Source organism: Saccostrea echinata, unplaced genomic scaffold (genome assembly GCF_033153115.1).
Source record: "Saccostrea echinata isolate AGI-Se365-2 ecotype Australia unplaced genomic scaffold, CSIRO_AGI_Sech_v1 ptg000054l, whole genome shotgun sequence".
NCBI classification, from domain to species: Eukaryota; Metazoa; Mollusca; class Bivalvia; order Ostreida; family Ostreidae; genus Saccostrea; species Saccostrea echinata.
Genome location: NW_026889803.1, coordinates 68,511,324 through 68,539,215, shown reverse-complemented (window position 1 = coordinate 68,539,215; position 27,892 = coordinate 68,511,324). Strand labels below are relative to the sequence as shown.

The following is a 27,892-nucleotide window of genomic DNA, read 5'->3' as shown; positions in this document are numbered from 1 at the left end:
TTGATAGCCAGAACCATCAATAAATGAATAAGAAGTAATTAACTGTTTAACAATTAAACAGCCACCTGGCATTAGGATAGTGTGAGATTACCCCCCCCCCCCCCCCCCCAATTTATTTCACAATAAGCTTTAAAAAATATCGGCTAGCAAATTTTGAATGCTAGCTAAAATAAAAACTAACTGCATGTACAGACCAATTTATGAATTCGATTGATGGGGAAATCATGAATTTAGAGAATTTTCAGAAAATGTTCCTAATATTCGACTATCGTTCGAATAATGCAATCGAATAATCGACTAAGAAAAATAAATATTTTGACATCCCTACTTTAAATATACTATGTACATGTATGTGTGTGCAAGAGATACTTGCATTAAAAGTTTTATATTCTGACTTTAATTTAGCTCCACGTTGTGAATTTTGAATATATGTGTTTGTTATACTTTGCATATTTAATTATATCACAATTTTAATATTTTATGGGAATTCACTATTAAATGCATGATAAAAAAGAGAGTTTTTATTTAAAGACCAATCAAAGAGTGATACAGGTATATACTGTACATTCGAATATTTCTCTTGCCTCACATTGTTTTGCTTAAAACAGCTGAAGGTAAAGTATCACTTTTAATGCCCTTTATTCAGTTGAATATCTATTGATCTGCTGAATACATGGTGCTATATAGGCCTATGGATTGGTCATCTGTCTCAATAAATAAGACAAAACTGCTAGTTTGAGTCAAGAATTGAAACCAGTGAGGTTTTGTGTTCCCTGGAAATAGACATGTCCTGTACATACCTGTATATCTGAAGTTAGGTTACTACAGTAAAACTGCAACTTGTTTAGAAAAAGAGTTTGCTCTAACATATCAATAAATGTACTGATAGATAGTAAAAGTCTCAGATCATACAGGCACAAAGATTAGCTAATCCTAACACTGATTCAGTAAGCTGATTCAGACAAAAACAATTTTATTATTGTATATCACACAGAGATTTGGTTAGAAGAATTCAATGGTAATAATATAAACTTCAATATTCAACACAGCAATTAAATATCATTTGTTCTTGTCAATATACACACTTGTATATCTCATATTTTTCACTCCCAATTTCTAGGATATTCAAGCAATCTGTGGAAAATATCCAAAAATTCAAGCATAATGAACACATATCAAATCAACATAGGCTGGGCAGCATCTAAATGTTTGTTGTGGATCACCAACTGCTTTCAGACTGTCCAGCAATATTACACAATGTCTGACACAGACTTCCCTATCCAGCTGATTGTTTATGACGGACAATGTTACGCAATATTCCATACACAAACTTCATTTTTTCCAGTCAGCAAATAATCGATGAAAAACATGCCTATATGTAAAGCAATATTACATTTGCCTGGTGATAAATCTTTAGATTTCCATCCACTGAGAGTAGTTTGTGGATGTCATGCCGAGTTAAGTGATACTGCACATGTCGTCTGACACAAACTTCATTTCCCCTTCCAGTAGATTGTTGATGACAGACTTGGTGAGATACCTGGAAGTTCCGTGTCTGACATTAGGAGGCGTGTTGAAGAACTTTGTCATATCGTCCTGTTTCTCATGTCCTTCAGTCTTACTGAGATCTCGCTGAAACTCTTCAAAAGCATCCGCTATGATCTGCAAACAGGATATTTGATAATACACAAAACTCTGTTTTCTAAGGTGCAAAAATATTGTCCTCATTTATTTTATAATGACTTTCAAGAAATAGTTTTTTGTCATAATCAGATTAGAAACTTTTAATTTGAAGTAATTTTTTGAAAATATTAAGAACCAACAGTAACCATGGTAACATACCCTATCCATGTTCACAGCCTGATCAAATGTTGCTTCCGGGTTCCTCTCTAACATAGTCGACACCACCATAAATGTCTGCAAGCAAAATAATCAGCTTTTAAAACAGAAAACACAAAATTGTGCCTGATGCTGGTCAAATACTTCTATTCATCAATTTCCCTGAATTCGGCTTGATTCCATTAAAAACTCATGCATCCAGCATTATTTCATTGGGTCTTGAATTTTCAAAAGCTAATCAACCCAGGCAGGTAAGAATGATTGATAGCTGGTAGCCATGAATGGAATAATATGAATAGACTTTAATAGTAAATAGTTAGGTATGGAAATCAACATACCTGAGTAGTTGATTATCACTCATAATTCTCTGACAATGAACCATACATTAATCAAATAAAACAATAAATAGTTTATATGTATTTATTAGAAGTCTTTACCTCTACCATGATTTGTCTGTAGGCAGGGTCTACAATCTTACTCAGCATTTGCTCTACCAGTAGAGAAAAGTTTAGCTCATACATTGTCATGTCCGACAAGGTGGGTTGCTGGAAAAAGATCACACAGAATACAGAATATTATAACCTTAAATGATTTATACTTAAAGATGTGCAATATCCATTACCACTTTAATTTTCACAGAAATAATTATGACATTTTTCTATATAATAGATGGAGATACAACTGAAATTCAAGCAAAATTAGAACAGGGGCAATGTTTGAGGCAAATCATTGTAGTTGTTAACAGTATAATTTACCATGTCTACAGATCTTGGGGATTTTCTCTTGCTGATATATAAATTTGGATATCCAACCTCATATAGACATAACACAGAAAATCCAGTTTGTATCGCCTATATTTTAGTAAGATTAACATGAACAGCTGATCAGCCATTGTTGCCTTTGACGTCACATTATCCCTATCTAATTAATACCAGTATAGATTTTTTAATTGATGGTTTTTTATTTGAGTCAATAATGTTTAATTACCACCGCATATCTGCAGTAAAAAAAAACTGTGATTATGAGGAACATAATACACTTTTATTTTACATAACTGAGAAAAATGAGATTAGTCCTTTAATATGATAACAAAATCGATTAACAGAAACACAATTTAACAATTCAGCATTGTTCCTTTAACAGACAAACGACTTACTAAAAAAAAATAGACAACTACACAAAACAGCAAATTATCATACACTTAAACGTCTAAACATTATAAATAATACATTATCAACAAGCACATGCTAAGAAAACCGATACACATAATACAGTCAAATCTCAGTCATCCAAACAATAATAATCATTGCTTCACCTTCCCAGGAGATAGCCCACCATAAAAGTTAATGGTTAAATAATAACAAACAAGTCTACCTGTGGAAGGAGATAGCCCACCATAAAAGTTAATGGTTAAATAATAACAAACAAGTCTACCTGTGGAAGGAGATAGCCCGCCACTTTGATTCCATACGGTGTCTTCTCCAGGATGGACCACACTCTGTCGTAGAAGTCCTTAGGGACCCTGTTCAGGGCCCCGTCCAGCTGTCTTTTCTGTAAGGGTGTTCTTAGATCTGAGTCTATCATATTCCTCACAAGAACAGCAATTAGCATGGTCTTAATATCATTAGGAGAAAGGTCATGAAGCTCAACATCTTCCTCATCCAACTCCAGTTCAAATCTCATGGCCCGCACAAACCAGCTACATGTACAAACATAGACTTTTCTGTTAGCATTATTTGATTAAAGACAAAATTCTGAACTAAATAAGTGATGTTTGTCCTCATGTTAATTTTTCCCTGGATATCAAGTGAAAAATTCTTATTAACTTTAATATATATTCAAGAAAACTTTTAAATTCCCTTAGTCCAAGGTTTAGTTGAAACTGGTTCAAAGACAGTGGACAAGAAAAAAACAGATGCCTGATACACTATTTGATCAGAACAGCTTACTCAGTTTAGCCTAAGTTTTGGATTTACTAGCTTTTTTTTTACATCGTTATACCTATAGAGGATATTCAATATTTTGTAGTTGGATATGGAATTTATTTCACGAGTGGGACAGGATTTTTGATATTTTCACGAGTGCGAAGCACGAATGAAAATATTAAAAATCCCGTCTCACAAGTGAAGTAAATTCCATATCCAACTACAAAACATTGAATTTTCTGTTTATTACATTTTCTTTGATTTTCCCTTTGCCTCTTTCTTTCCTAATACAGTGTCAGAGGCTGTAACATCATAGTTGAGCAGTTGAAATGTCATAGCTTAGCAGTTGTGAAAACATTGTAACATGGATTTAGCAACATATTTGGGAAGAAATTGGCAGTTTTAGTCTCTATCAACATGGTTTAGTTACTATCTCAATCTTATCATAGGCCAGAAATTATTTTTTACTTACTTTGATATCCTTTCACACTGTGACAGAATATCATTTTGGTTTCCTTTCACACTGTGAGAGAATATCACTTTTATTCAATGAATAAATCACAGTATTTCACTGTTGAAAATGTAATAAACATGTATATCACATATTAATTTTCAGAATTCAACTCCAGTTTTGACTTGATCTGAATTTCTATTTTCTGTAATAATTCTGTAATACCTTACCCTATCCTAATTTTAAGAATTCCATCAAACAGATCAGGCGTTGTAGCAATCAACTTCCCGATTCCCAGAATCAGCTCCTGTTGTATGACGGCTTCCTGTATGTTGTATGGCAGACAAATCTTAAAAATGAGTTCCTGAAGGTAACCAGGACTGACGGGTTTATCTAACACTTCCTCTTCATGTCCATATATCCCCACAGTCACCTACTCAACAAAAACATATATATACATATGTATTACACATACACCCCCACAAATACCTACTCAACAAAAACATACATATACATATGTATTACACATACACCCCCACAGCCACCTACACAGGAGAAAACACATATATACATATTATATTACACATACACCCCACAAATATCTACACACCAAAATATGTATTTATATTACACATCAGTGACATACGACCCTAACTTCAAACATGACAAAACAAATTATACTTACGCTCCTTAGTCATCTACACACGATAAAACGTTTGGATAACCTATTCTTCATTCGATTGCCTGTTGATGTACCTATTACCTGTTCATGATTGTGTTACCTGTTCATGATTGGATTATCAGTTCATGATTGGATTATTCATGATTAGATTACCTGTTCATGATTAGATTACCTGTGCCAGATTGGATTACCTGTTTGCCCCTGACCAGTATAGTGGTGACTGACGGGGCCAGACTGTCCACAGTTTTACGTAGTAGGGCTGACTGAAGACGGACTACGGACCACTCCTTGTACAATCCTGCCTGATGGATCAAATGCTCCATTTTCTTTGTGATGGATTCCCCCTCAATCCAAAAGTTTGCTCCCTCCCTCTGGAACAGAACCTTAAGGATCTGACTCTGGGAAATGATTCCATCTGTAGCTTTCAACATGTTGATCAAATCCCAATTGGCTTTCCTAATGAGATCCTAAACATAAAATTGAAATTGTTAAATGTTTTCATAATTTACCTAGTATATACCATAGAAATTTTATCTGGCATCAAATACGCAATGATTGACTCAAATTAATTTATGAATTGAAGATTTGAATTTTATATAAACAAAATTATGTCTGGCTTGTGAGAGATACAATGGAGAATCAGTCATTATACCAATGGACGGAAGATTGATTAGCTGCGATGCTTTCTGGTAAATATTCTCTCCAGGAAACCTGGATCAGATATTGTAAAGAGGGACAGCAATCAAAACAGGGCTCCCGTTAAATAATATGGACAACTATTTATTGTTACAATGGTCTGTGTTCATGAGTTAATTAGGTCTGTATTCAATAATCATTGATGCCTTTTTGTAATGAGTAAGAGTCCTATTCAACATTTGAAAGGGAGGTCTGTTTGCCATTACTTAAACAGGTCATGGAATCTACCATATATGGCAATTGTTATTATGACACACAGCGGAGCTTACCCTGAACAGTTGTCCAATCTGATAAATGAATTGCAGAGCATCATGGTCTACTACATTTGCATTTTACTATAAACACACTGATTTGGGTCAATTCAGTAGTTACAAAGGAAGGTATGTTCGGTAATTGCTAATGGAGGCCTATTGAGTAAATTACAAAGGAAGGTGTGTTCAGTAATTGTAATGGAAGCCTATTCAGTAATTACAAAGGAAGGTATGTTCAGTAATTGCTTATGGGGGACTATTCAGTAGTTACAAAGGAAGGTATGTTCAGTAATTGTGGAGGCCTATTGAGTAAATTATAAAGAAGGTGTGTTCAGTAATTGCTAATGGAGGCCTATTAAGTAATTACAAAGGAAGGTGTGTTCAGTAATTGTAATGGAGGCCTATTCAGTAGTTACAAAGGAAGGTATGTTCAGTAATTGTAATGGAGGCCTATTCAGTAATTACAAAGGAAGGTATATTCAGTAATTGTAATGGAGGCCTATTGAGTAATTACAAAGGAAGGTGTGTTCAGTAAATGTAATGGAGGCCTATTCGGTGATAAAAAAGGAAGGTATGTTCAGTAATTGCTAATGGAGGCCTATTCAGTAATTACAAAGGAAGGTATGTTCAGTAATTGAAATGGAGGCCTATTAAGTAATTACAAAGGAAGGTGTGTTCAGTAATTGTAATGGAGGCCTATTCAATTATTACAAAGGAAGGCATGTTCAGTAATTGTAATGGAGGCATATTCACTAATTACAAAGGAAGGTATGTTCAGTAATTGCTAATGGAAACCTATTCAGTAACTACAAAGGAAGGTATATTCAGTAATTGTAATGGAGGCCTATTCAGTAATTACAAAGGAGGGTATGTTCAGTAATTGCTAATGGGGACTATTCAGTTACTAAGAGCTGGCTGTAATTTCAAGAGGCCTGTTAATATTTTTAATGGACTATTTCCCGGGGCAAAGCCAAAGGAAAATAATCCTGGTTGAGAGGAACTGGAATCTTGCTAACTCCCTCAATGATATACTTTTTAACTGTTTAATTATACCTATATAAAAGTAAAATCTAGAGAATTGTAGATGATTGGAAATAAGCTTTCCAAGCAGGGATTACCTCATTTAACTAACACACTGAAAATTTGGGATTAGTCCATTCACAATGATTTCTAAAAAAATTTCACATTTAACAATCTAATTTCATATAGGAGAAATCATTAGAAGTATAATAACATTATTTAGCTCTGGTAATTAAGGTACATCTGTAAAGCCCTACCTGTTCATGATAACTTAGCATAGCATCATTAAGCTCCGGTAATTTTGGAATCTCTGTCAGGCTCTTAAAGCTGGAACCAACTGTTTTCTCTTCAAACGGAACAAAGATGTCAGAGGGATCTCCTATCTTGTCTAGAAAGTCCAGGTGTTCCACACAGCCAGAGGTGATGAGGGACTAAAACAACAAATAAAAGTAATTAGATATCACAGATGTTCTACATAGCCAGAGGTGACATCAAATGTAAGTAATTAGTCAGATATCACAGATGTTTGATCTTTCAGTGGTGATGAAAAACTGAAACAACAAAAGCAAGTAAATAGTTAGATATCTGATGTTCTACATAGCCAGAGGTGATGAGAAACTGAACAGCCAATGTATGAATTCCCTACTTATAATTTTACAGATTCGTTATATGGATATAAAGAATAACAATATAGCAAAGTCAATTTGCCAGTCCAGAGAACTTCCCTATAACCAAGTTTTACTGTATATATGCCTCTCTTTGTCTTAATAAGAACTTGTATTACATCTGAAACTCTAACATACATATCCTAATTTCATACCTGAAGCTTTCCTAAGCGGACCCTTATCCCATCCACATCTCCACGTTTGAACTGAGCAAGCAGATCCAAGAACTCACCAAAGTTAGGTCCCCTGAAGAAATAATACAACAAAATATATTACAACATGATTGTCTTACATTGTCCGTTTTTAAAAATTCTTCTTCCCATACTACGAGAAGAAATCATGAAGACTGATTTAATTTCTTATTTACCTGACATTGCTTTCTCTGATGATCATGCAGAAAGTGGGTCTCCCTGACAACTTCCAACACTTGGATAGAAATGCCAGGTCATTCTGTAATACCAGTACAATAGTAATATTGGATTATCTATTACAACTTCTCAAGATGTGTAAAATCAAAATGAAGTCAAAGTCTACAAATTATGATTTTCATTGAAACACCAACCAAATGAAACATTTACTGCATAATCTTTGAATTTACAGAAATTTCATCTTGGCAATAATGAGACTAGAGAGACTGACCTTTAAATCATCGAGCATTATGGGAACGTCCTGGGCTAAGTAAAAATCGCTAACTTCAAAAACCAGGGGATAACATAATACAGTGGATCCACAAACTCTGTAAATCTAAAAATACAAATATACACGATATTCATTGTACACGTAAACTTCAAAGATCAAAATGTTCTAGTGAATAAGACACTAAAAACCCATAAATACTTGGCTAATCATTGTTTTTAAATAATCTTGAATCTAACTGAACAGATTTTGACAAGATGTGTTTGTGAAACACTGATGCCCCCGTATGGCAGCTTATGGCGAAGGGTAAAGTTTCTTCAAATGCAAGTCAAAATCCAGGCCAAAAGATAAAAAATGTTGATACCCAAAGAAAGGTCTTGTCTCGAGGAATACACCTGTGAAATTTGAAAGACCTAGATACAACTGTTCAAAAGTTATGGCTAAGGTTAAAGTTTTTTAAATAAAAGTCAAACGTCAAGGTCAAGGTCAAAGTGGTTGGTATCCAAAGGAAGATCTTGTCAAAAGGATTACACCTGTGAAGTATGAAAGCCCTAGCACCAAGCATTCAAAAGTTATGGCCGAGGTTAAAGTTTTTCAAAAGTAGGTCGAACTCCTAGGTCAAGGTCAAAGGGTCAAAGTGGTTGGTATCCAAAGGAAGGTCCTGTCACAAGGATAACATATGTGAAGTATGAAAGCCCTAGCATCAACCATTCAAAAGTTATGGCCAAGGTTAAAGTTTTTCAAAAGTAGGTCGAACTCCTAGGTCAAGGTCAAAAGGTCAAAGTGGTGGTTGGTATCCAAAGGAAGGTCTTGTCGCAAGGATTACATATGTGAAGTATGAAAGCCCTAGCTGCAACCATTCAAAAGTTATGGCCAAGGTTAAAGTTTTTCAAAAGTAGGTCGAACTCCTAGGTCAAGGTCAAAAGGTCAAAGTGGTGGTTGGTATCCAAAGGAAGGTCTTGTCGCAAGGATTACATATGTGAAGTATGAAAGCCCTAGCTGCAACCATTCAAAAGTTATGGCCAAGGTTAAAGTTTTTCAAAAGTAGGTCAAACTCCTAAATCAAGGTCAAAGTTGTTGGTATCCAAAGGAAGGCCTTGTCACAAAGAATACACATGTGAAGTTTGAAACCCCAAGCACCAACTGTTCAGAAGTTATGGCCAAGGTTAAAGTCTCATAAAATTTTGCAAAAGTGGGTCAAACTCCAAGGTCAAGGTCAAAAGGTCAAATATGATGGTACCCAAAGAAAGGTCTTGTCACAAGGAATACACATGTGAAATATGAAAGTCATAGCTCCAACCAATCAAAAGTTATGGGCAAGGTTAAAGTTGACAACAGACAGACAGACAAACAGACAAACAGACAAATGGACAAACAGACAAATGGACAAACAGACAAACAGATAAACAGACAAACAGACAGACAGGACAAAAACAATATACCCCCGGGATCTTTCGATCCGGGGGCATAAAAAGTTAATTTATGATGTTATCCATTTTTGTTCAAAATAAGTACCCTTCATGTGTAAGAAAAGACAAAATGACAAATTATATATGTAAATGACTACTCCCCCAACATTTGCAAAATGGTGGTGTGTGTGTGTGTGTGTGGTGTTTTTAATTGGAATGCAAAAAGGTTTTAAAAAAAACAAAATATGTCCAGAAGAAATATCATGAAAATCAAATATTTAGTTTTAGAAACAGAGGCAATCACTTTGAACCATTGATGCCCAAAACAAACCCAAGACAGCTTAATCAGACAGTGGTTTATATGTATATTTACACATCACAACAAAAATATTTCTCAAGTACTACAAAAACTTATCTTAAGATACTGAAATCACTCCTGAATCCACATGGTAACCTAAGTCAGATGGATGCAAGGACGGATGACTTAGGGTAACAAGTATGCTCCTTCATTTCAATTGCAGGAGCACAGAAAGTAATAACAGAGACTAATTATGATTCACGTTATAATTTTCTCAATAAAAACAATGTCCTCTTAATAAGTAAATCTTCTTAATTCAATATTTAAGATACAGAAAAATTTCACCACAGAAACAAAAATTGTTACCTTAGAAGTACTGAGGACCCCAAATGGTCGCTTTGGTCTTCCTGTCAACCCAAGTTTCTTGTTGACCCCGAGGTACTCGTAAGCTTTAGAGAGTTCTTTGGGGGACCAGATCTGTATGGGCTCTATCTGGTGTGGAGTCTGGGTCTGGATTCCGTATGTAGCCAGAAGCTGCTGAAGACGGGCACTCTCCGCAATTAGAATGACCTGGGTCACAAGGTCAGGGGGTGTGATCTAAAAACAAAAACTAAATCTTAATTCACAAAGTCTTCAAAAAATATCATGCAAGAAGGATACATAAATTTGATAGGAAAAATTCTAAGATTTTGTTCACTTCTGAAATAAAAACTCTTTAAGGGCATAAAAACTAACTTGGATAGGCTAAGATATAAATTTTAAGATTGATGAAAATATGTACTGGTTCTAACTTAGCTTCAAATCAAAATGTAGAATTTGTTGTCTCTGTTTAACTATTTCTTATTGTATGGTTTATACTCTGTAGTGTCTTTTATTTTGATTTCACAATGGGATATATATATTGAATCGACTTTTGAATAAAAAACTGCATTGTTGAACCCTTATCGAGATTTAATTAATTTCGAACTGGGATATTTTGTATAGCTGTAACCTTCATCTTTAATATGTTCTATCCCCATTATCAATAAGCAAGGCCTTTAACACAGAAAAATGTCAGACCTGGAAAGACGAATATCTCATGTTGACTTTGGGTCGTTCTGATGCTGGCAGGTGTCTCCTAATTGGGTCAAGGTCATTTAGATTTAATAGTCCATTAACTGAAATTAAAAGTATAGAGTTGATGGGTTACATATATTCTTTATTAAAGGCAAAATAGAAAACCTTCCTCAAAGGATCATTAAAAGAGACTCTTAACAACTTACAATATAGTACAACCGTCAACCACTTGTTGAATAATAAAATGTTCATGTCCACATTTTGTAACTGTTCAGAACATAAACTAGAAATCTGACCAGTCAGCAAGGGCACCGCCAAGGGTTAGAAATATAAGGGTGCAGATTAGGGGATGAAAATTTTACTTGATTCCAAAAAATTTCAAAATATATAAAGAATAAGCAACAGCAACTGCTAAATATCCAACAATCTGTAAATAGTATCCTTGTATTTACATCAGGTAGTAAAAAACATCATATCTATAATAACTCAATTAAATGTATATTTAAAAATGAATGAAGCATGTGTTTTTTAAAATGCCAGCCTTCAGTGAAAACAAATATCACCCAGGCTTGACCTTAACTTCAAAACAAATATCAGTTGCAGACAAAGGTGTTAATTAATCTTAAAGTGACAGAAAGATAACCCTCTAAAATATTCTGCAAACCAGCAAGATAATCAAACCCACCAGATTAATTATACTGGTCTCTCAACCTTTTCTTCTAAGTTTACAATAAGAACTTTTTCAGCAATGATAGAATGAAGTTATTAAAGTTATTAAAATAATTAGTATTCTTAAATTTACATAAGGCAGAAAAAAAGAAAAAAAAAGAAAAAAGAAAATAATAATAAAAACGATATCTTTATCTATATCTTGTTTTTAGAATTCAATAAAATCATAACTTATTATGTATTTTACCAAAATAAAGTATGAACATTATTTAAATCCACATTTCAGAGAATGTAAACATCATTCAGAATTGACCTTAACTTCAAAACAAACTTCATTTGCAGACAGAGGTGTTAATTAATCTCAATGTGGCAGATACAGATAAATGCTTTGGATTTTCTTCAAGAGGAAAGTTAATTAATCCCAAGAGACTCATTGCAGTCTTTCATAGTTTACAATAGGAACATTCTCAGCAGTTCTCTCTTTGCCCATTCACTCTTATATAAAGTTAAGGAATACACCCCAGCTCCAAACCGGATGACATAGAGAACCAAACTTAGCATCAAAATATGTCTTACTGCCTATTCAACCAACATACCAAATTTGAACTTAATTGGTCACCCTAAAAAAAGTTATTAGAAAAAAACAGAAAATTTGTGGACGGAAGAATGACAGACAGACAGACAGACGGACAGACAGACAGACAGACAGAGTGATTACTATAGGGCACCTGCAAATCCTTGCGGGGCCCTAATTAACAATTCAGTTTTACTTTTTTCTTAAAATAATGGTTCACCTTTCTAGAATTTTTATAATTTGTGAAAAAAAATTGCTACATCACAAGTGCTGACCAAATATTTACATGAAAATTTTTTCACTATTTTCTCTGTGATAACTCTGATAGTTAAGTCTGATGATTTCTCTATAATTACAACTAAATGTAAATTTCTCCAAGTGAAAGGTCAAGTGCCTAATACGCATGTCAATCTCTCGTGGTAGTCTCTGTGCCTGATGTCAGTGGGTGGGACTATGAAAATTAACATGGAACGTCTCAGGTTTTTTAAATCTATTGGGCAGCATTTTTTATTTAAATTTACATTTTTATTTAAAATATAAAGGTAAATATAAGGAATTGATGTCTAGTTTTTTGGGTATGCCAGGGACATCAATGACAGTTGGAAACGTGGAATAATTTTTGCATAACAGGCTTCAACCGTTATGCAGATTATCCCATGTTTTCAACTATCATTGAAGCCCTGGCATACCCAACAAACTAGACAGTGATTCCTTAAATCATACACTTTGTTCATGAAGTAAAACTAGTCATTTGCAGTTTATGTTCTTATAAACCCCTCATCTTACCCAGTAGTTTATATCCTCATATACCACGCATCTTACCCAGTAGTTGTGAAATGAAGTAAACAGACTGGCCCAGCATATATGTTCCATCAGTTGACCCTTCTGCACTCGGGTATCTGTCCGTGCTTCCAGGAACTCTCTTCTCCTCTTCAATATTTTCTTTTGGCACATAGTAAAACTTGGGGATCAGTTTACCTAGGATTAAAATTGGACTTACATCAGAACTTGATAAATAAACTAACTTTGATGTTTTGCAAAGGGAAAAAATTATATTGAACATGGATGCATTCAGTTTGGCTTCATCTCACTTAACTAATTATAGTCAACTTGAATTCAACTGCTTATTAAAGTAGAATTTCCCAAATGTGATTGCATAGGGCATGAAACATGCCTTAAAGATAATAAATATCATATAGTGTTACCTTCATCTGAGTCATAGAGCAGTGGTTCTAATAATTTAGCGTACTGCTCTACACCCTGCTTGTCATGTTGGAACACCTCTGTAAACAGCAAAATAAGAAATGTCAGAAAAATACCATAGTTTGCAATCAAACATAGAGGAGACATATGTAGATATTTAACTTACAGTCGATCATTAGTAGAATTATGTAGATTTTTTTTACTTACTGTCAATCATTAATAGGACGTAGAAGACTGGCCATTCACACTCGATTCCATCAAACAACTGGTAAATAACAACAAACACATGTAGAGTAAACGACTGTATATGATGTAAAAAACGATTGCAAATGTAGTCCAAGAACTTTGATAAAAAAAATTAATGACTGTCAGAATTAGAAAACCAAGACTATCTTTAATATTTCCTTACTGTTTTAGTGCTATATTTACAGTATGTGTAAAAATTTAAATATTTAAATCACTAATTTTTGAGCAAAACTCTTACTGATAAATTGTTTCAAGTAAAAAGCTGATGAATAAAATCAGATTATGACTTCATGAGCAAGAAAAGTACTAAAACTTTGACTTACTTTGATTTCTGCAGGTTTATAAAAGCGGCGTTTATTATCCTCCAGCACAGTGCGATATCCATCACGTAGATATCGCTTGATACCATATTTTCCTTTCAATTTGCGAAGAACTTTACTAAATGTCCTGACTTTGATATCTTCTTCATGTAAAGCAAACGCAGGCCAGCCGATGGTAGATAGCAGGGCAGCATCTGTGTTCTGTTTGAAGAGAGAAAGGAGAAATAACAGACAAAAACCTGCCAAGAGATCATTTAAAGCTACTGGAACAAATATAGGAGAGAGAAATGTCAATAATACCTAATGATAGAGAATTTATTTCTTTCCCTAATAAAATCTAAAAGAATTTAATTCTTTTGAATCTTAAATTGAAATTAGTGTAAACCAACTTTCATAAGTGACAATTTTTATTTGCAATTTCTCAGTTTGAAATGTATCCATGACAACTAATTTTCATGAGTGAGGAAATATTCTACATAACCTACACAATGAAAAAAATAGTTCACGGCCAGCAATATTAACGAGTGAAAGAAACTCCGAGATATTTTCTGGAACACAAATAAAAGTTGGTTTACAGTATTATTAATATGATTGTTAACAAAATAAAAATGCTGAAATTATCATAATTAAATATATAATCAAGTTTATACATTAGACAATTTAAAGGCAATAAAGTTTTATGTTTTAGGACCAATTCTTGCTAACTCTAAGACAAAATTATCTGTGGCATTGCTTACTGATTTCATTCAAACCATTTGAATGATGTAAATTTACAAGATACCACACAAGAAGTAATGAATAAACTTCCAATCTTTTATTTAAATTAGATAATATAAAGTAACCCTCACTTCCTAAAATTCTTATCTTTTCAATTGTTGCAATTTTATTTCATAGGGTTTATCAAATATTTTTAAAGAATGGAATTTTTTTGGTTCCAAAAATTGTGAAATAATTGACAATTACAAAAATTACCTTTTGTATGATACATTTAAGTTTATGATCTATACATGAATGATGTGAGAAAGCTCTGATTGGATGGGAACAAAAAATGATTGGCTGTAAAAATCAGCTTAGCTAGCAACAAAAAAGCGTTCAAAAGCATTACAAATATGGAAACAATAATAGCGGTTATTAACTAAGGAGCATTAATTGACAACACATTTTCTTTCTTTTTACATAGATCATATTTCCTTATTTATAAATTCTGAATTTTGCCTGCCATTTTTTTTCTATGTGAGATGCCCTACAGACTAAATATTCTTTTATCCCATTGGCTCTTCTTATGCAGCTCTCTCTCTCTCTTTCATTAATGTGACAATCAATTGAAGAACTTAAAGATGATAAATTAATAAGTCAGACCTTAGAGTTGGATTCTCTGGGTAAAATGCCCTCAAAAATGGTCCGATTTCGATTGTGAGCATCATAGTCAACAAAGACCACTGACCAGGAGGCTCCTTGTTTCCCAAAGAGATTCTCGCCATTCACAGCTTCTAGTGCTGCCTTAGCTATACCTATAGAGCTAGGAAAGAGAGGACATGCATCTCAGGTCATCTGACTCACAGCCAGCCCCAATCCATCAGGAATCAGGCAAGCCATGCTCCATCAGGAATCAGGCAAGCCATGATCTATCAGGAATCAGGCAAGCCAAACTTCACCAGGAATCAGGCAAGCCATGCCCTGTAGGGAATCAGGCAAGCAAAACTCCATCCAGAATTAGGCAAGCCATGTTCCATCTGGAATCAGGCAAGCCATGTTCCATCTAATATCAGGCAAGCCATGCTCTGTCAGGATTCAGGCAAGCCAAACTCCATCAGAAATCAGGCAACTCATGCTCCGTCAGGAATCAGGCAAGCCAAACTCCATCAGAAATCAGGCAAGCCATGCTCCATCTGGAATCAGACAAGCCATGTTCTGTAAGGAATCAGGCAAGCCAAACTCTATCAAGAATCAGGCAAGCCAAACTCCATCAGGAATCGGGCAAGCCAAACTCCATTAGGAATCAGGCAAGCCATGTTCCATCAGGATTTGGCCACACTCCATCAAGAATTAAGCAAGCCACATTCCTTTAAGAATTGGCCAAGCCAAACCTTATCATGAGGGCATTAAGCCAATTCCAATTAATAATCAGACAATCCACTCAGGCAGGCTTAATCTCTGTCAGGGATATAAAAAGGCAGTCGATTTGAAGGACATCAGAAAATTCAAACCAATTTTCAACACTGAAATGTTATCTGACTCAAATTCCCTATTTATTGAGAGTTTCATTCTCTCTATCCACCCACCTAAATAAAAAATCTCATAGAAAAACTATATACATGTATAGAACTGTTACAGTAAATGCTAGCTGAGAATAATTTCTTCGAGTATAAAATGTGCAAATCAAAATGGCTTCCATACATAAAGGTCTGCATGAATCATAAAGTAGTTATGTTTGGTGTAAACTAATTACCAGGTAAGGACACACAAAAAATTATGAACACAAATACTGCTACAGCACTAGCCAAATGAATCTATATATTGCACTAGAAAAATGAATCCAAATACTGCTTCTGCACTAGCCAAATGAATCCATCGCTACTGCACTAGCCAAATGAATCCATTGCTACTGCACTAGCAAAATGAATCCATCGCTACTGCATTAGCCAAATGAATCCATCGCTACTGCATTAGCCAAATGAATCCAAATTAATCTTTCATGCAACAGATTTGATTATTGATGATATGGTACATGTAATTGGTTTGTGAATGTATGACATGAAATACTAAATACTGGATAATAAGCAGAAGACAGCAGTATAACAAACTAACACACAGGATCAATGCCTACACAACATGCAAGGAGCAGGAAAAAAAATTGACAGGTCGACAAACCTTTGAATTTGATTCTCTAGGAAGAATTGACTCGAAAATTGTTCTGTTTCTGTTATGTGCATCTATATCAACATAAATCACTGAAGATGAGGTCCCCTGCTCCCCGAAGAGATTAACACCATTAATGGATTCCAGGGAGGATTTGGCCAGTCCAATAGAGCTACAGACAGACAGACAGTAAACAAATTAACACCATTAATGGATTCCAGGGAAGATTTGGCCAGTCCAATAGAGCCAAGGACAGACAGACAGACAGTGGATTAATGGATTCTAGGGAGAATTTGGCCAGTCCAATAGAGCTACAGACAGACAGACAGTAAACAAATTAACACCATTAATGGATTCCAGGGAAGATTTGGCCAGTCCAATAGAGCCAAGGACAGACAGACAGACAGTGGATTAATGGATTCTAGGGAGAATTTGGTCAGTCCAATAGAGCTAAGGACAGACAGTCACACTATACACAGTTACAAAATATATATATAATCTAGGATTCAGACTAATATGGTTCCTCTACATCAGCAAGTTGGTTATTTATGATTATGAGGTGCTTACAATCTTTTCTGTACATTAGCTATACAGGGTTACCATCAGCTATAGTGCATAAACTCCCCCACCCCACCCCCACCTCCTGCTAATGACCAATTTGGATCCACTATAGAAAGCCTTATCACCTAATACAGATCGTTACATGTAACTGTAGTCATTATCCCTGAGATAGTTAACTGTAGTCATTATCCCTGAGATAGTTAACTGTGGTCATTATCCCTGAGATAGTCAACTGTAGTCATTATCCCTGAGGATTTCCTATTTGTGTCCTATCTGGCATATGTGCAGAGGAATTGTTTAACATACTGATGGAAAGACAGAGAAATAGAAAACTAGAGAAAGCGTTATAGACTTCCCATTATGTTTCTGCCATGGAAAACCTTAACATAGACAAAGGGACAGCTTCAACATCAACTACAGACATTTTTTAGACCTAAAAAACTGCAGTGCATAATCATAACTGGGACCTGAGCCACCATCTCCCACCTGCTTGTACATGTAGAAATCTTAATACGTATTGGATAACAATATACAATATAAATTTATGAAGAGGAGTATCTGTCACCTACTCTAAATATACCTAATGTAGATTTCATTCTTTACCTGGCATATATTTCTGCATTTACTTGGCATGGATTTTAATGTTTACTTGAGTATGTGTTTCAGTTTACTTGGTATGTGAGTCTGTATTTATCTGTTATGTACATGTATCTGTGTTTACCTATTTGTATTAACCTGGATTGAGTCCATTATTTACCTGGTATGTATGTATATGTCTGTTTACCTGCTATACAGGTGTTACCCTGAATTGAGTCCATTATTTACCTATTAAATTCTTTACCTGGCATGGATCTCAGTTGATCCATTGTTGTATTTGCTTCCTCTCTCCCACGTCCCATAATCAGGAGTCCTATAAGCTCTCTCTACATAAAACACAAGGTTCTGGACAAAATTTACTTCATCAGTGGTAAATATGATCTAGAAAAAAAACAGAGCTCAATTGTGAACTCATCTCACTTCGAAATTTTTAGTCTAAAGAGCAATATTGACAATGTAATGGCTAGTCTTTATCATCATTGAATTTGTCTGCTTTTCTTTCATGAAAAGATCTGTAAATATCCATCTTTAACTTATCTGACCAATACTGTTTATTCTTTCTTATTTAAGTTGTCAGTTAGATAACAATGCCTATATTGGTTTCTGTGCTGTTAAGTAATGGTTATAGACAAATCTGAATGAGACAACAATGCTATTTACTAAATAGTTCCTGGTCAAGGTTGGTACCCAATTATATTTTGTTGGCATTAGATTAAATCAGACTTAATTTACTTAATATTAGAATATTAGACCCTCAGGCCCTGTTCCCTGTAGAGAATACCAACCTGTAAACCAGACGAAATCATCTGAACCAAAAAAATCAGATATAAACCAATCACATTGATCTGTAAATGGCCATACTCGTCGTCCCGATAGACAGGATCCCCGGTTATCATGTGAAAAGCTGAATGAAGGGCATACTCTGCTCTCTGATTGGCTTTGAAGTTCTCAACCTATGAGATGACAACAAAATATATCATGTATCTCAATAATCAAAAGGAAAGATTTCCAATCATAAAATATTATTACCTTGTCTGCCTGTCTGATCCAGCAAAAGAGTATTCCCCGCATGCACTTCACTGCACTCTGGGCCAACTCGTGTGTCCTACCCTGGTCATCATCTACTTTCCTGGAAAAAAATCCTTCATGTAAAGAATCTTCAGACCTAATACAAAATTAAATTTTTTAAATGATAATCAAAGCTGCATAATTCTTTATCAGTTTAATTGATTGAATTCTTTATATCACAGTTTTCTTAATTAAAATATTGTTACAAAAAATGTCATGGTTGAATTCCCTGAAAATTGCCAAGTCTTTCTCATATTCTACAGTTTTCATATTTGATATGTGGAATACTAAACAAATAATTCTTTACATTCTGACACACCTGATTCACAACTATGGCAAATGAGATTTTTACTAACTATCCTGGGATTCACATGACAGTACTATTTTTTACCTGTATGCCTGGGATAAAGCCCACACAGCAACAGCACAATAGATGCTGGCTCTAATATGTGCTATGTGGGTTGGATTTTTTTCATTACCAATGTCAGGAAAAAGTCCTAGCGTAGGACTCTGGTGTTGTAGAATCTGTTTTTTCACTGCAAAGAAAAAGATGGTAGTTTATCAATTGTTTCAAAAATTTTGCTAACAATTTCTTCAATGTATAAAGACAATAATCAAGATCATATCAAGATCAATGTTCAAGATTCATGAGAGCTGCATCCCCTAGTAACCAGTTTGTGAGCTAGTAGTTCTACCAATGGTAAGCTTTACCTCATCACTAATTTGAATTATTTCCTTACTACTAAAAATGCAGTCTAACCAATGAATCTCAAGATAGGACACTTCATGACAATTTCTGAGAAACTTCTTGACAATTTCTGAGACACTTCATGATGATTTCTGTGACATTCTTGTGAGTTTCTGAGACACTTCATGGGACACTTCATGACAATTTCTGAAAAATTTCCTGACAATTTCTGAGACATTTCATGACAATTTCTGAGACACTTCATGAGAGATTCATGAGAGCTAAACACAAAGCATGACAGAAAGACAAACGGAAGGACAGAAGGATGGAAAGACAGAAGGGTGGAAGAATGGAAGACAGACATAACAAACTTTATTATATGCCCATTTGTGCCATATTCATGGTGGGGCATAAAAACTGTAGGCTATAATATAAGTTTTCAAAAATTAAATAATAATAATAAATGTTACTGAGGCCAAATAAAAAATGTTTTCTGTAACAGTCCAAAAACATAAAAGGTTGGGGTTGGGGGGGGGGGGTGTTTGTTTGTTTGTTTGTTTTTTTGATAATGTAGGATTGTAGGTACGATCTCACAAAAAATAAAGTTCCCAGTTTAAAAGATCCATTTTTCCTTCCCATAAATTTCTAAATGTCATGAAACATTTACGCATATTAGTTTCACTGTCTGATAAATTAAAAATTCATTCATTAAAATCAAAGAAACATTGAATAAAAATTGTGAACAAATTGATGCAGAATATTCTTACACTGAATGTAGTAAGTGTTCAGTTTTTTGACCAGTTTCTCTTGTTGTTCAATTTGCGCATTTCTTACGCTTGCTGCTAATGCGAAGTTTTTACTGTCAAAGCGGCCGAACATATGACTCGACCTGATGCTAGAATTCCTTCTTCTGCCGACTGATTCCCGCCTCCGCGGAGATACGGGTATATCATCCATGGTGCAATCTCCTACATCAAATTATTTGCTATGTTTAAATGCTGACATTATCAAAACCTTTTCCCTTTCCCTGTTCATAACAGGAAATGTCGTATTGAAATCTAAATGCAAGTCCTTCCTCTTGGAAAATGAATCTCCGGATTCTGCCATTCTCTATCCAGAGGGTGCTAGTCACTTCGCCCCAAAACCAGAACGCCCCATGCATGAGCATGAATACTGTTCGTTATCTCCATATATTGCATGAGCGCCCCAAACATTTTTACCGGCGCTGTACCAGTGAAAACTGTCGCTAGTGCTCAGAGTCGCTCTAAAAATAGAAATCCCAAGCGGTAGCCTTGCAATTCGCCACTCGTATAATTATACCCAAAGATAGTTATAACCACGTAATATAGATGTTATTGGTGTTTAAAATGAAACATTTTGAAGCAAAAAAAGTCATAACACTCTGGAACAATTCTGTTTATTCAATATTTACTTCAAAAATCCTGAAAATAAGTGTATGGTCATTTCTTAATTGACATCGCGATCGGCATGTGGGCTTCGTTTATCTTCATCTCTTACGTGAGAAGTTGGACAATTTGACTAATTAAATTAAATATTTAGACAGTTTATAACCTCTTATTGAAAAAAGGCAACAACAGAATCATACGAGGAATTATATTTTGAATCGTCGAGATCGGCATCCAACTTTTATTAGGCAACAGGCAACCGCATACGAATCGGCATGTATTATGATTTGTAAAGTCGATTTATTGTAAGTAAGACAGTGTTTTAAAAGATAAAATAAGAATAATTATCTTATTTTATTAGCGATTAGTTCATTGTAAACACGAATAAATTTAAATCTTGATCACACAAGTCTAATGCTAATTCGAAACAAAGTTGTGACGCGAATTTCCTCTATTGTGTTTATAACACTAAAAAGCACTGACTTTTTTCATATAATTTAGGACTACTGGTGATTTTTTCCAAATAAGTGCTTAAGTGTTTATTAAATTAAAATTCTCTGCAATTAATTATGAATTTAAAGCAGTTTTTCATCATATTTTGTGGTTATAGAAGGATTCCCTTCGACTAATTTTCATTAATATATCCCAACTCAGTATCTACATGTATGATAACTGATGATGAATCATTAGATGACCACTTTGTACAAGTATAATAATAACTATCCATCAAAGTTATGTATGTAAGTTGATAATATGTGTTTTGACTGAATTCATTTTACATTTCTAAGTATGGTCATCATGTCTATAGATATCTGGCTTTGTTCAGTTATGATGTAGGCATTGGAGACATTCATTAAACTAAATAAGTAGATACAATGTCAGTGAATTATTGTTAGGGTGGGGATGGGGAGTTTAACCTTCTTTACAGTCAATTATTAAACTTCAGTCTGAAGTTTATGAACCTCAGGGTCCACACTGAATATATAAGCTAAGGAAATATATAACCAGATAATATGTTGTAAAATCAGCTTGCACGTGCACTACAATGCTGGACAAGTCACCCCTAAGACAGCTCTCCTGTAGAACAATTCACATTGACAATCACCTTTGATTCAAAGAACTTGGCCACTGTTTGGACAATTTACCACCTTCTCAGACAACTCGAGCGCTTTGTAGCTATTTTATGCTACACTTAAAGCAAAATAGATTACATCATTTTATTGTGATTCATGGATGACCTCCTTTTCATTCTGAAGTTATATGTCAAGACTACATACTATGAATAATGGATTTGATGAACATTTGATATCCAGACTAATATTGTTTATTTAAAACAGCTTAATTTAACAAAGCGACATTTTGATTGTAAAATTTCTGTTAGAAACATGGTGCTTAAGATGATAATTTATTACAACCAATGTCTTAAAAGTAGAAATCAAAAGCAGGGAAAAAAAAGTAAAAGAAGGGGCACAAAAAGAATACAGATACAATAAATAAATTTTGCCTGAAAATGTAAAATGTTAATAATTAAATGGTTCGATGCAGTCTCTTCTCCCATAAATTGTTAAATCTGATGCACTTAATCAAACTGATGATGGGAGTCATTATCCAGTAGTTTAACTGTAGTGTTATTCCTAATTTAATAATTAAATTACTTTTTTTTCACTACAACATTTGTTTGTATTCTTAGTACCTGTATTTAAGATTACAGGGGTATATTGATTAAAATGAGTTTATCTTTATGAGGTAGTAACATTTTTGAAAATTCTCTCCTCATATCAATCCCTACTTTAGATGAATGCAAGAGTATTTTATATCAGATCGATATTTAAAGATAGAGAATTTTGTCCAATTAGGAATTGAACATCTTGATTAATTAAAGCTTCTTATGTCTTATTTGTCTCAGTTCACCCAGCTGAAAATGAGTACCAGTATACTGAAAGTTGGAAGTAATAGACCTCTGATGATCTATGTCCCTTCCATAGGGATTCTCTAACTCTATGATCTTCATCTGCTTAGCACAAAAGAAACTGGTTATGAATCACCAGCCCTATGTCAGCCCCTTACCTTGAAAAAATTTAAACTGTTGAAAACATCCAAAAGAATATTTTTATTTTAATTCAATAGTAGAAATATTTGTGGAGGTCAGGTGGGTTCGATAGCTCAGTTGGTAAAACTTCTGACTGGAGATTCAGGGGGCCCGGGTTTGAATCCCTGTCTGGTCTGTCAGATTTTTCTCCTTTCCTGTTACATATTTAAGAAAAAAATATATCAAGAAATGGCAGAGCAACAGTTAGTCATACTGATTTGCAAACATCATCAGGTACCACTACCAGTAGTATGGATTCAACTCTGTTCAGATCATGCCCAGGATGGTAGGTGCATATGAAAGATCTCATAGAGGAATATACAGGAAAATTCAGGATTTTTTTTTTTTTTTTAAATATTCTTATCATATTGGGTGCCAAATGTAACAGGTGGTGAAAAATCAAGTTTCAAGAGGGACTCAACCCAGGGTCTTTGGCATACATGTACCGTGGCTCTAACCACTGAGCAAGTGAGACCCCATATATTGACCAACTTTCACACATCTTTTAAACTGAGACATTATTAACATCAGGACTATAAGTGATATTAAATAATATGCAAGCATCCTCAAGTAGGGCAGTTTGAATATATCTCCAGGGTAGAGTTGGAGTGGCAATATTCTTGAAGAATAAAAGCTTTATTCAGGAATATGTCAGAAAAATCTTCTCTCAAACTGAAAAGCAGGGCCATGATAAGTGGTAACAATATGAGAGCATTCTCAGACAATGCAGATTCAATTCTTTTCAAATTATGGCCCATGGGGATTGTAGGGCTACAATAAGGGATCGTTCATCTAATGTGAAGATAGGATATAAAGTAATGAGGTAAAGGATAATTTTAGATCTCTTTTATATGGACAAGTATTTGCTAGGAAGATAACCTATAACCTTAACCTTCCTAGCAAGTGTTTGTTAGGAAGATAACCTTACATCTTGTTTGCAAGTATCCTTATATAATGCAGATTAAAGTTTGCTCAAATCATGACCCCCAGGGATAGACTGGGAGCCCAATAAAGGATCAAAGTTTATATCAGCACTGGTGTATTTTGGAAAGTAGGTCAAAGTTCAAAGGTCTCGAGATCAGTAAACCAGGTATTCTACAAAAGCCATTCTCCCAAGTAATATGTAAGCCTAATATCAAGTCAGCCAGTAACACTTCTCAAGTTCTCTCAGTTCTGAGGCTTATGTATTATTATGGCGTAGGCATCCCAGGTTAAAGTTTTTGGAGCAGATTTCTTTTCAAGTACCTCTATGCCGTATATTGATCAGAGATGCAGGGAAGATGCTTGTAGTATATTTCATTGTACCTGTCAAGTTTCAGATGCTGCAATTTCAGCTGAAGAATGACAAGGTTAATGTTTTTGGAGCAGGCTTAAGTTTTTAAAGCAGGTCTCATTTCCAAGTAACACTAATTTTAAGACCTATATTGACAAAACTTGCATGGATGATACATTTATTGATGCACACTACCAGATGAGCGACTAGGTTAAAGTTTTTGGAGCAGTTTCTTTCTAAAGTGACTTTAAGCCCTATGCTAACCAACTTTGCACTGAAGATACATTTATTGATGCACACTACCAGAGTTGCTTCAGATGCTGAATTTGACCTACATTTTCCAGATGAGTAATTAGGTTAAAGTTTATTTAGCAGGTCCATTACCAAGAAACTATAAGGCCTATCTGAACCTAACTTGCATGGATGATGCATCAAGGGATGAACACCCTCACACTTCTAGATGACCATTCCCCAGATCTTGTTTTCAAAATGAATTTGGTATAAAATTATTAAAATCAATTTGCTATTGTATGAAATATTTTAATTAATTTTTTTTTTCGTATTTCGATCAACAACCACAGTGTAGAATGTCTGTCTTACTAAGATAAAAGATGGTTGCAATTTTAAAGTTTTCACTCTAAAATACATGCTAATAAATATTTAGATGTTTTAATAGGCTAGGTGGAGCAGAGTTCAGCATTCATAAAACATAAAATGCAATTTAAGAAGATGAGCGAGCAAAATGACGATGGTGTGACAAATACGAAGGTGAAAAATTAAATCTCAATTATAACAAAATTCTCCTTGATATTTCATCAAACATTAACATATACTATATGTAAAATCTCCAAAATTTACAGAAAATCTCACAAAGATTGTAATTATTTGTCTAGAAGTAGCAAACACATACCATAGAGGGCAAAAATGCTGATCATTTCTTCATACTCTAACACAATTTTTTCATATGAGTGGGTCTTCACTCCTTTGTAGCTCACCTGAGCTGAAGGATCAAGTGAGCTTTTCTGATCTAATTAAGAGTGTTTGGTGTTTGTTTGTTGTTTAACATCCCTCTTGAGAATTTCTCACTCATATTGAGAAGCCACCACTTGCTGATGGAGGACTGCAAATTTATACCTATACTAGGCACTCAGGGCCATTGAGCATGGAGGGATCTTTTTCGTGCCAACACCTACTGTGACACGGGACCTCGGTTTATATGGTCTCGTCCGAAGGACTGGTCTCCACATCCCGCAGTGGATTTGAACCCGTGACCCTTATACTGTGACTCTGGAGCAAGCACTCTAACCACTAGGCCATGCGGGCGACCCAGTGTTTGTCGTCTGGTGTCTGTAAACTTTTCACATTTTCGACTTATTCTCCAGAACCACTGGACCAATTTCAACCAAACTTGCCACAAAGCATCCTTGGGTAAAGGGTATTCAAGTTTTTTCAGAAGAAGTGCCATGCTTTCTTTCAAGGAGAGATAGTTAAGAATTCATGAAAATTTGGTGCCATTTTTTAAAAAATCTTCTCAAGAACCACTTGGCCAGAAAAGTTGAAACTTATGTGAGAGCTTCATTACAAAGTGTACTAGATTCAAGTTTGTTCATATCATATGCCCCTCAAGGGTAGGACGGGACCACAACAGGCTAGGGGTCAAAGTTTTACATAGGAATATGTAGGAAATATCTAAGAAATCTTCTTAAGAACAGCAAAGCCATGATAAGTCATATTAATATACTGTAGACTCAAGTTTATTCATATCATGACCCTCAAGGGTAGGGCGGGGCCACAACAGGGGGTCAAAGTTTTACATAGAATATATAGAAAATATCTAAAGAAGTCTTCTCAAGAACAGCAAAGCCATGATCAGTCATATTAATATAGAAGCATCCTCAGGTAGTGTAGATTCAAGTCTGTTCATATCATGCCCCGTGGGGGTAGGGTGGGGCCACAACAGGGTGTCAAAGTTTTACATAGGAAGATACAGGAAATATCTTTATAAAATCATCTCTCACGATCTGCAAAGCCATTGTTAGTCATATTAATACAGAAGCATTCTCAGGTAGTGTAGATTCACATTTGTTTTGAACATTTTCAGCTCCTTCTTTTGTACCCCAAAACCTATTTCATCCAGATTTCAATGGGTGAAGGGGTACAAAAATAGTGAATTTCAGTGTCCCTGCTCTGGGGGGAGGAGGGGGGGGGGCAAAATTAGTGCTATCTTTAAAAATTATCCTTTTTCACTCCCAGACAGCAAGCAGTCAAACTGTTGGCATAATTGTAATAAGCATTGAGCCCCTACTAAAATTTTCAATTTCTTGGCCCCTAGATCAGGAGTTCTATTGTTAGGGCAGGGCTCTATAGATATTGAAAATGCGTAAATTCCCTAAATGTTTTCTCTGGCCCTTAGAGAATCAGTGGAAGCTCAGAACTGGTACAAAAATTGTTTATGACCTGAGGGTGTATCATGACCTTGACCAAGTGCCATTCCTGCAAGTTCAAGGTCACTGGCAGAAAAAGCATAAAATTCTTGTTTAGACTATAACTTTGGACTGGCAAATCATTAGAAGCTCATACATTGTACACAGATTAGTTATGACCTGAGTGTGTGCCATAACCTTGACCCAAGCTCATTGTGGCAAATTCTAGGTCACTGGTATAAAAAAGTATAAAATTCATGACAGATCTATAATTAATTTGATTAATTTATAATAATTAACTGAGAAATATTTAATGTCCATATTTCAATAGAAGATTACTTATGATCAGAAGATGTGTTTCTTTTTATAATCAATTTTTTTAGCAAGTTCAAGGTCACATTTACAAACTTATAATCGTATACTTGTATTATACTGTATTTCCGAGAATTATTCGGAGTCCATTAAGTCAAATGACATGCATGATTTAAGGATATAGGCAACGTGCCTTACCTACTGATAATTTTTCAAGATGTTCTTAATATAAGATTATAGTGCCATCAGATGTTCGTAGACAAAAAATTAGCATGTATTACCAAGGGTCTTGAAAAGATATCAATTGATGAAAATTCTTGTATAATTTAAAGAAAAATATACAAAAATTACTAAACATATATTCTATATGTTTTGTTTATCCAAACTTGTTTTAGAAGAAGTACAACAGCATATATAGACATTAAATTGTAGCACACCGTTCCTTCAAGTGTTGGAACTCTTCAACTCCAGGGAAAAAGACAATGAAGTTCGAACTACGTTGCTTATGTCCTTAAATTAATTGCCACAATTTGTCACAAGTTGTAGCGTGGTGGTTAACGTGTTAGTCTTAATAAAAAAAAAAATTAAATTGGTGTCCCAGCAGTTATTTCAACGTTGAATCAACGTACGTTGCTCTTCAACGTTGAATTTTGGTTGCATATTAAAGTTGAGGCAA

General features: G+C 34.7%; 1 protein-coding gene across 2 annotated transcripts; it reads right to left on the bottom strand.

Moving 5' to 3' along the window:
• Window positions 1-956: 956 nt before the first annotated feature.
• LOC133172058 (phosphorylase b kinase regulatory subunit beta-like) lies at window positions 957-20,731 on the bottom strand. 2 transcript variants are annotated; one of them, XM_061306865.1, is made up of 22 exons: window positions 20,481-20,731; window positions 19,417-19,561; window positions 18,987-19,086; window positions 18,743-18,910; window positions 18,202-18,338; window positions 16,812-16,971; window positions 13,944-14,141; window positions 13,582-13,639; window positions 13,377-13,454; window positions 12,994-13,149; window positions 10,932-11,029; window positions 10,239-10,469; window positions 8,169-8,273; window positions 7,897-7,979; window positions 7,685-7,775; window positions 7,122-7,295; window positions 5,089-5,364; window positions 4,446-4,648; window positions 3,274-3,538; window positions 2,277-2,384; window positions 1,843-1,917; window positions 957-1,662 (listed from the first exon to the last, which is right to left on the bottom strand). In XM_061306865.1, the coding sequence occupies exons 1-22, from the start codon at window positions 20,668-20,670 to the stop codon at window positions 1,459-1,461; spliced, it is 3,303 nt and encodes a 1,100-aa protein (XP_061162849.1). In that variant the 5' UTR covers window positions 20,671-20,731; the 3' UTR covers window positions 957-1,458. The 2 variants fall into 2 exon arrangements, with proteins under 2 accessions (XP_061162849.1, XP_061162848.1); XM_061306864.1 differs by lacking the exon at window positions 16,812-16,971 and adding an exon at window positions 15,300-15,459.
• Window positions 20,732-27,892: the final 7,161 nt, after the last annotated feature.

Bases quoted from the DNA above. Each gene is read 5' to 3' on its own strand.
- LOC133172058 (XM_061306865.1), bottom strand. From the start codon at position 20,670: ATGGATGATATACCCGTATCTCCGCGGAGGCGGGAATCAGTCGGCAGA. The intron at 10,470-10,931 runs GTCTGACATTTT...TTTTGTTTTTAG, and splicing joins TGAGATATTCGTCTTTCCAG to ATCACACCCCCTGACCTTGT. The intron at 1,918-2,276 runs GTAAAGACTTCT...TTTTGCTTGCAG, and splicing joins ACAGACAAATCATGGTAGAG to ACATTTATGGTGGTGTCGAC.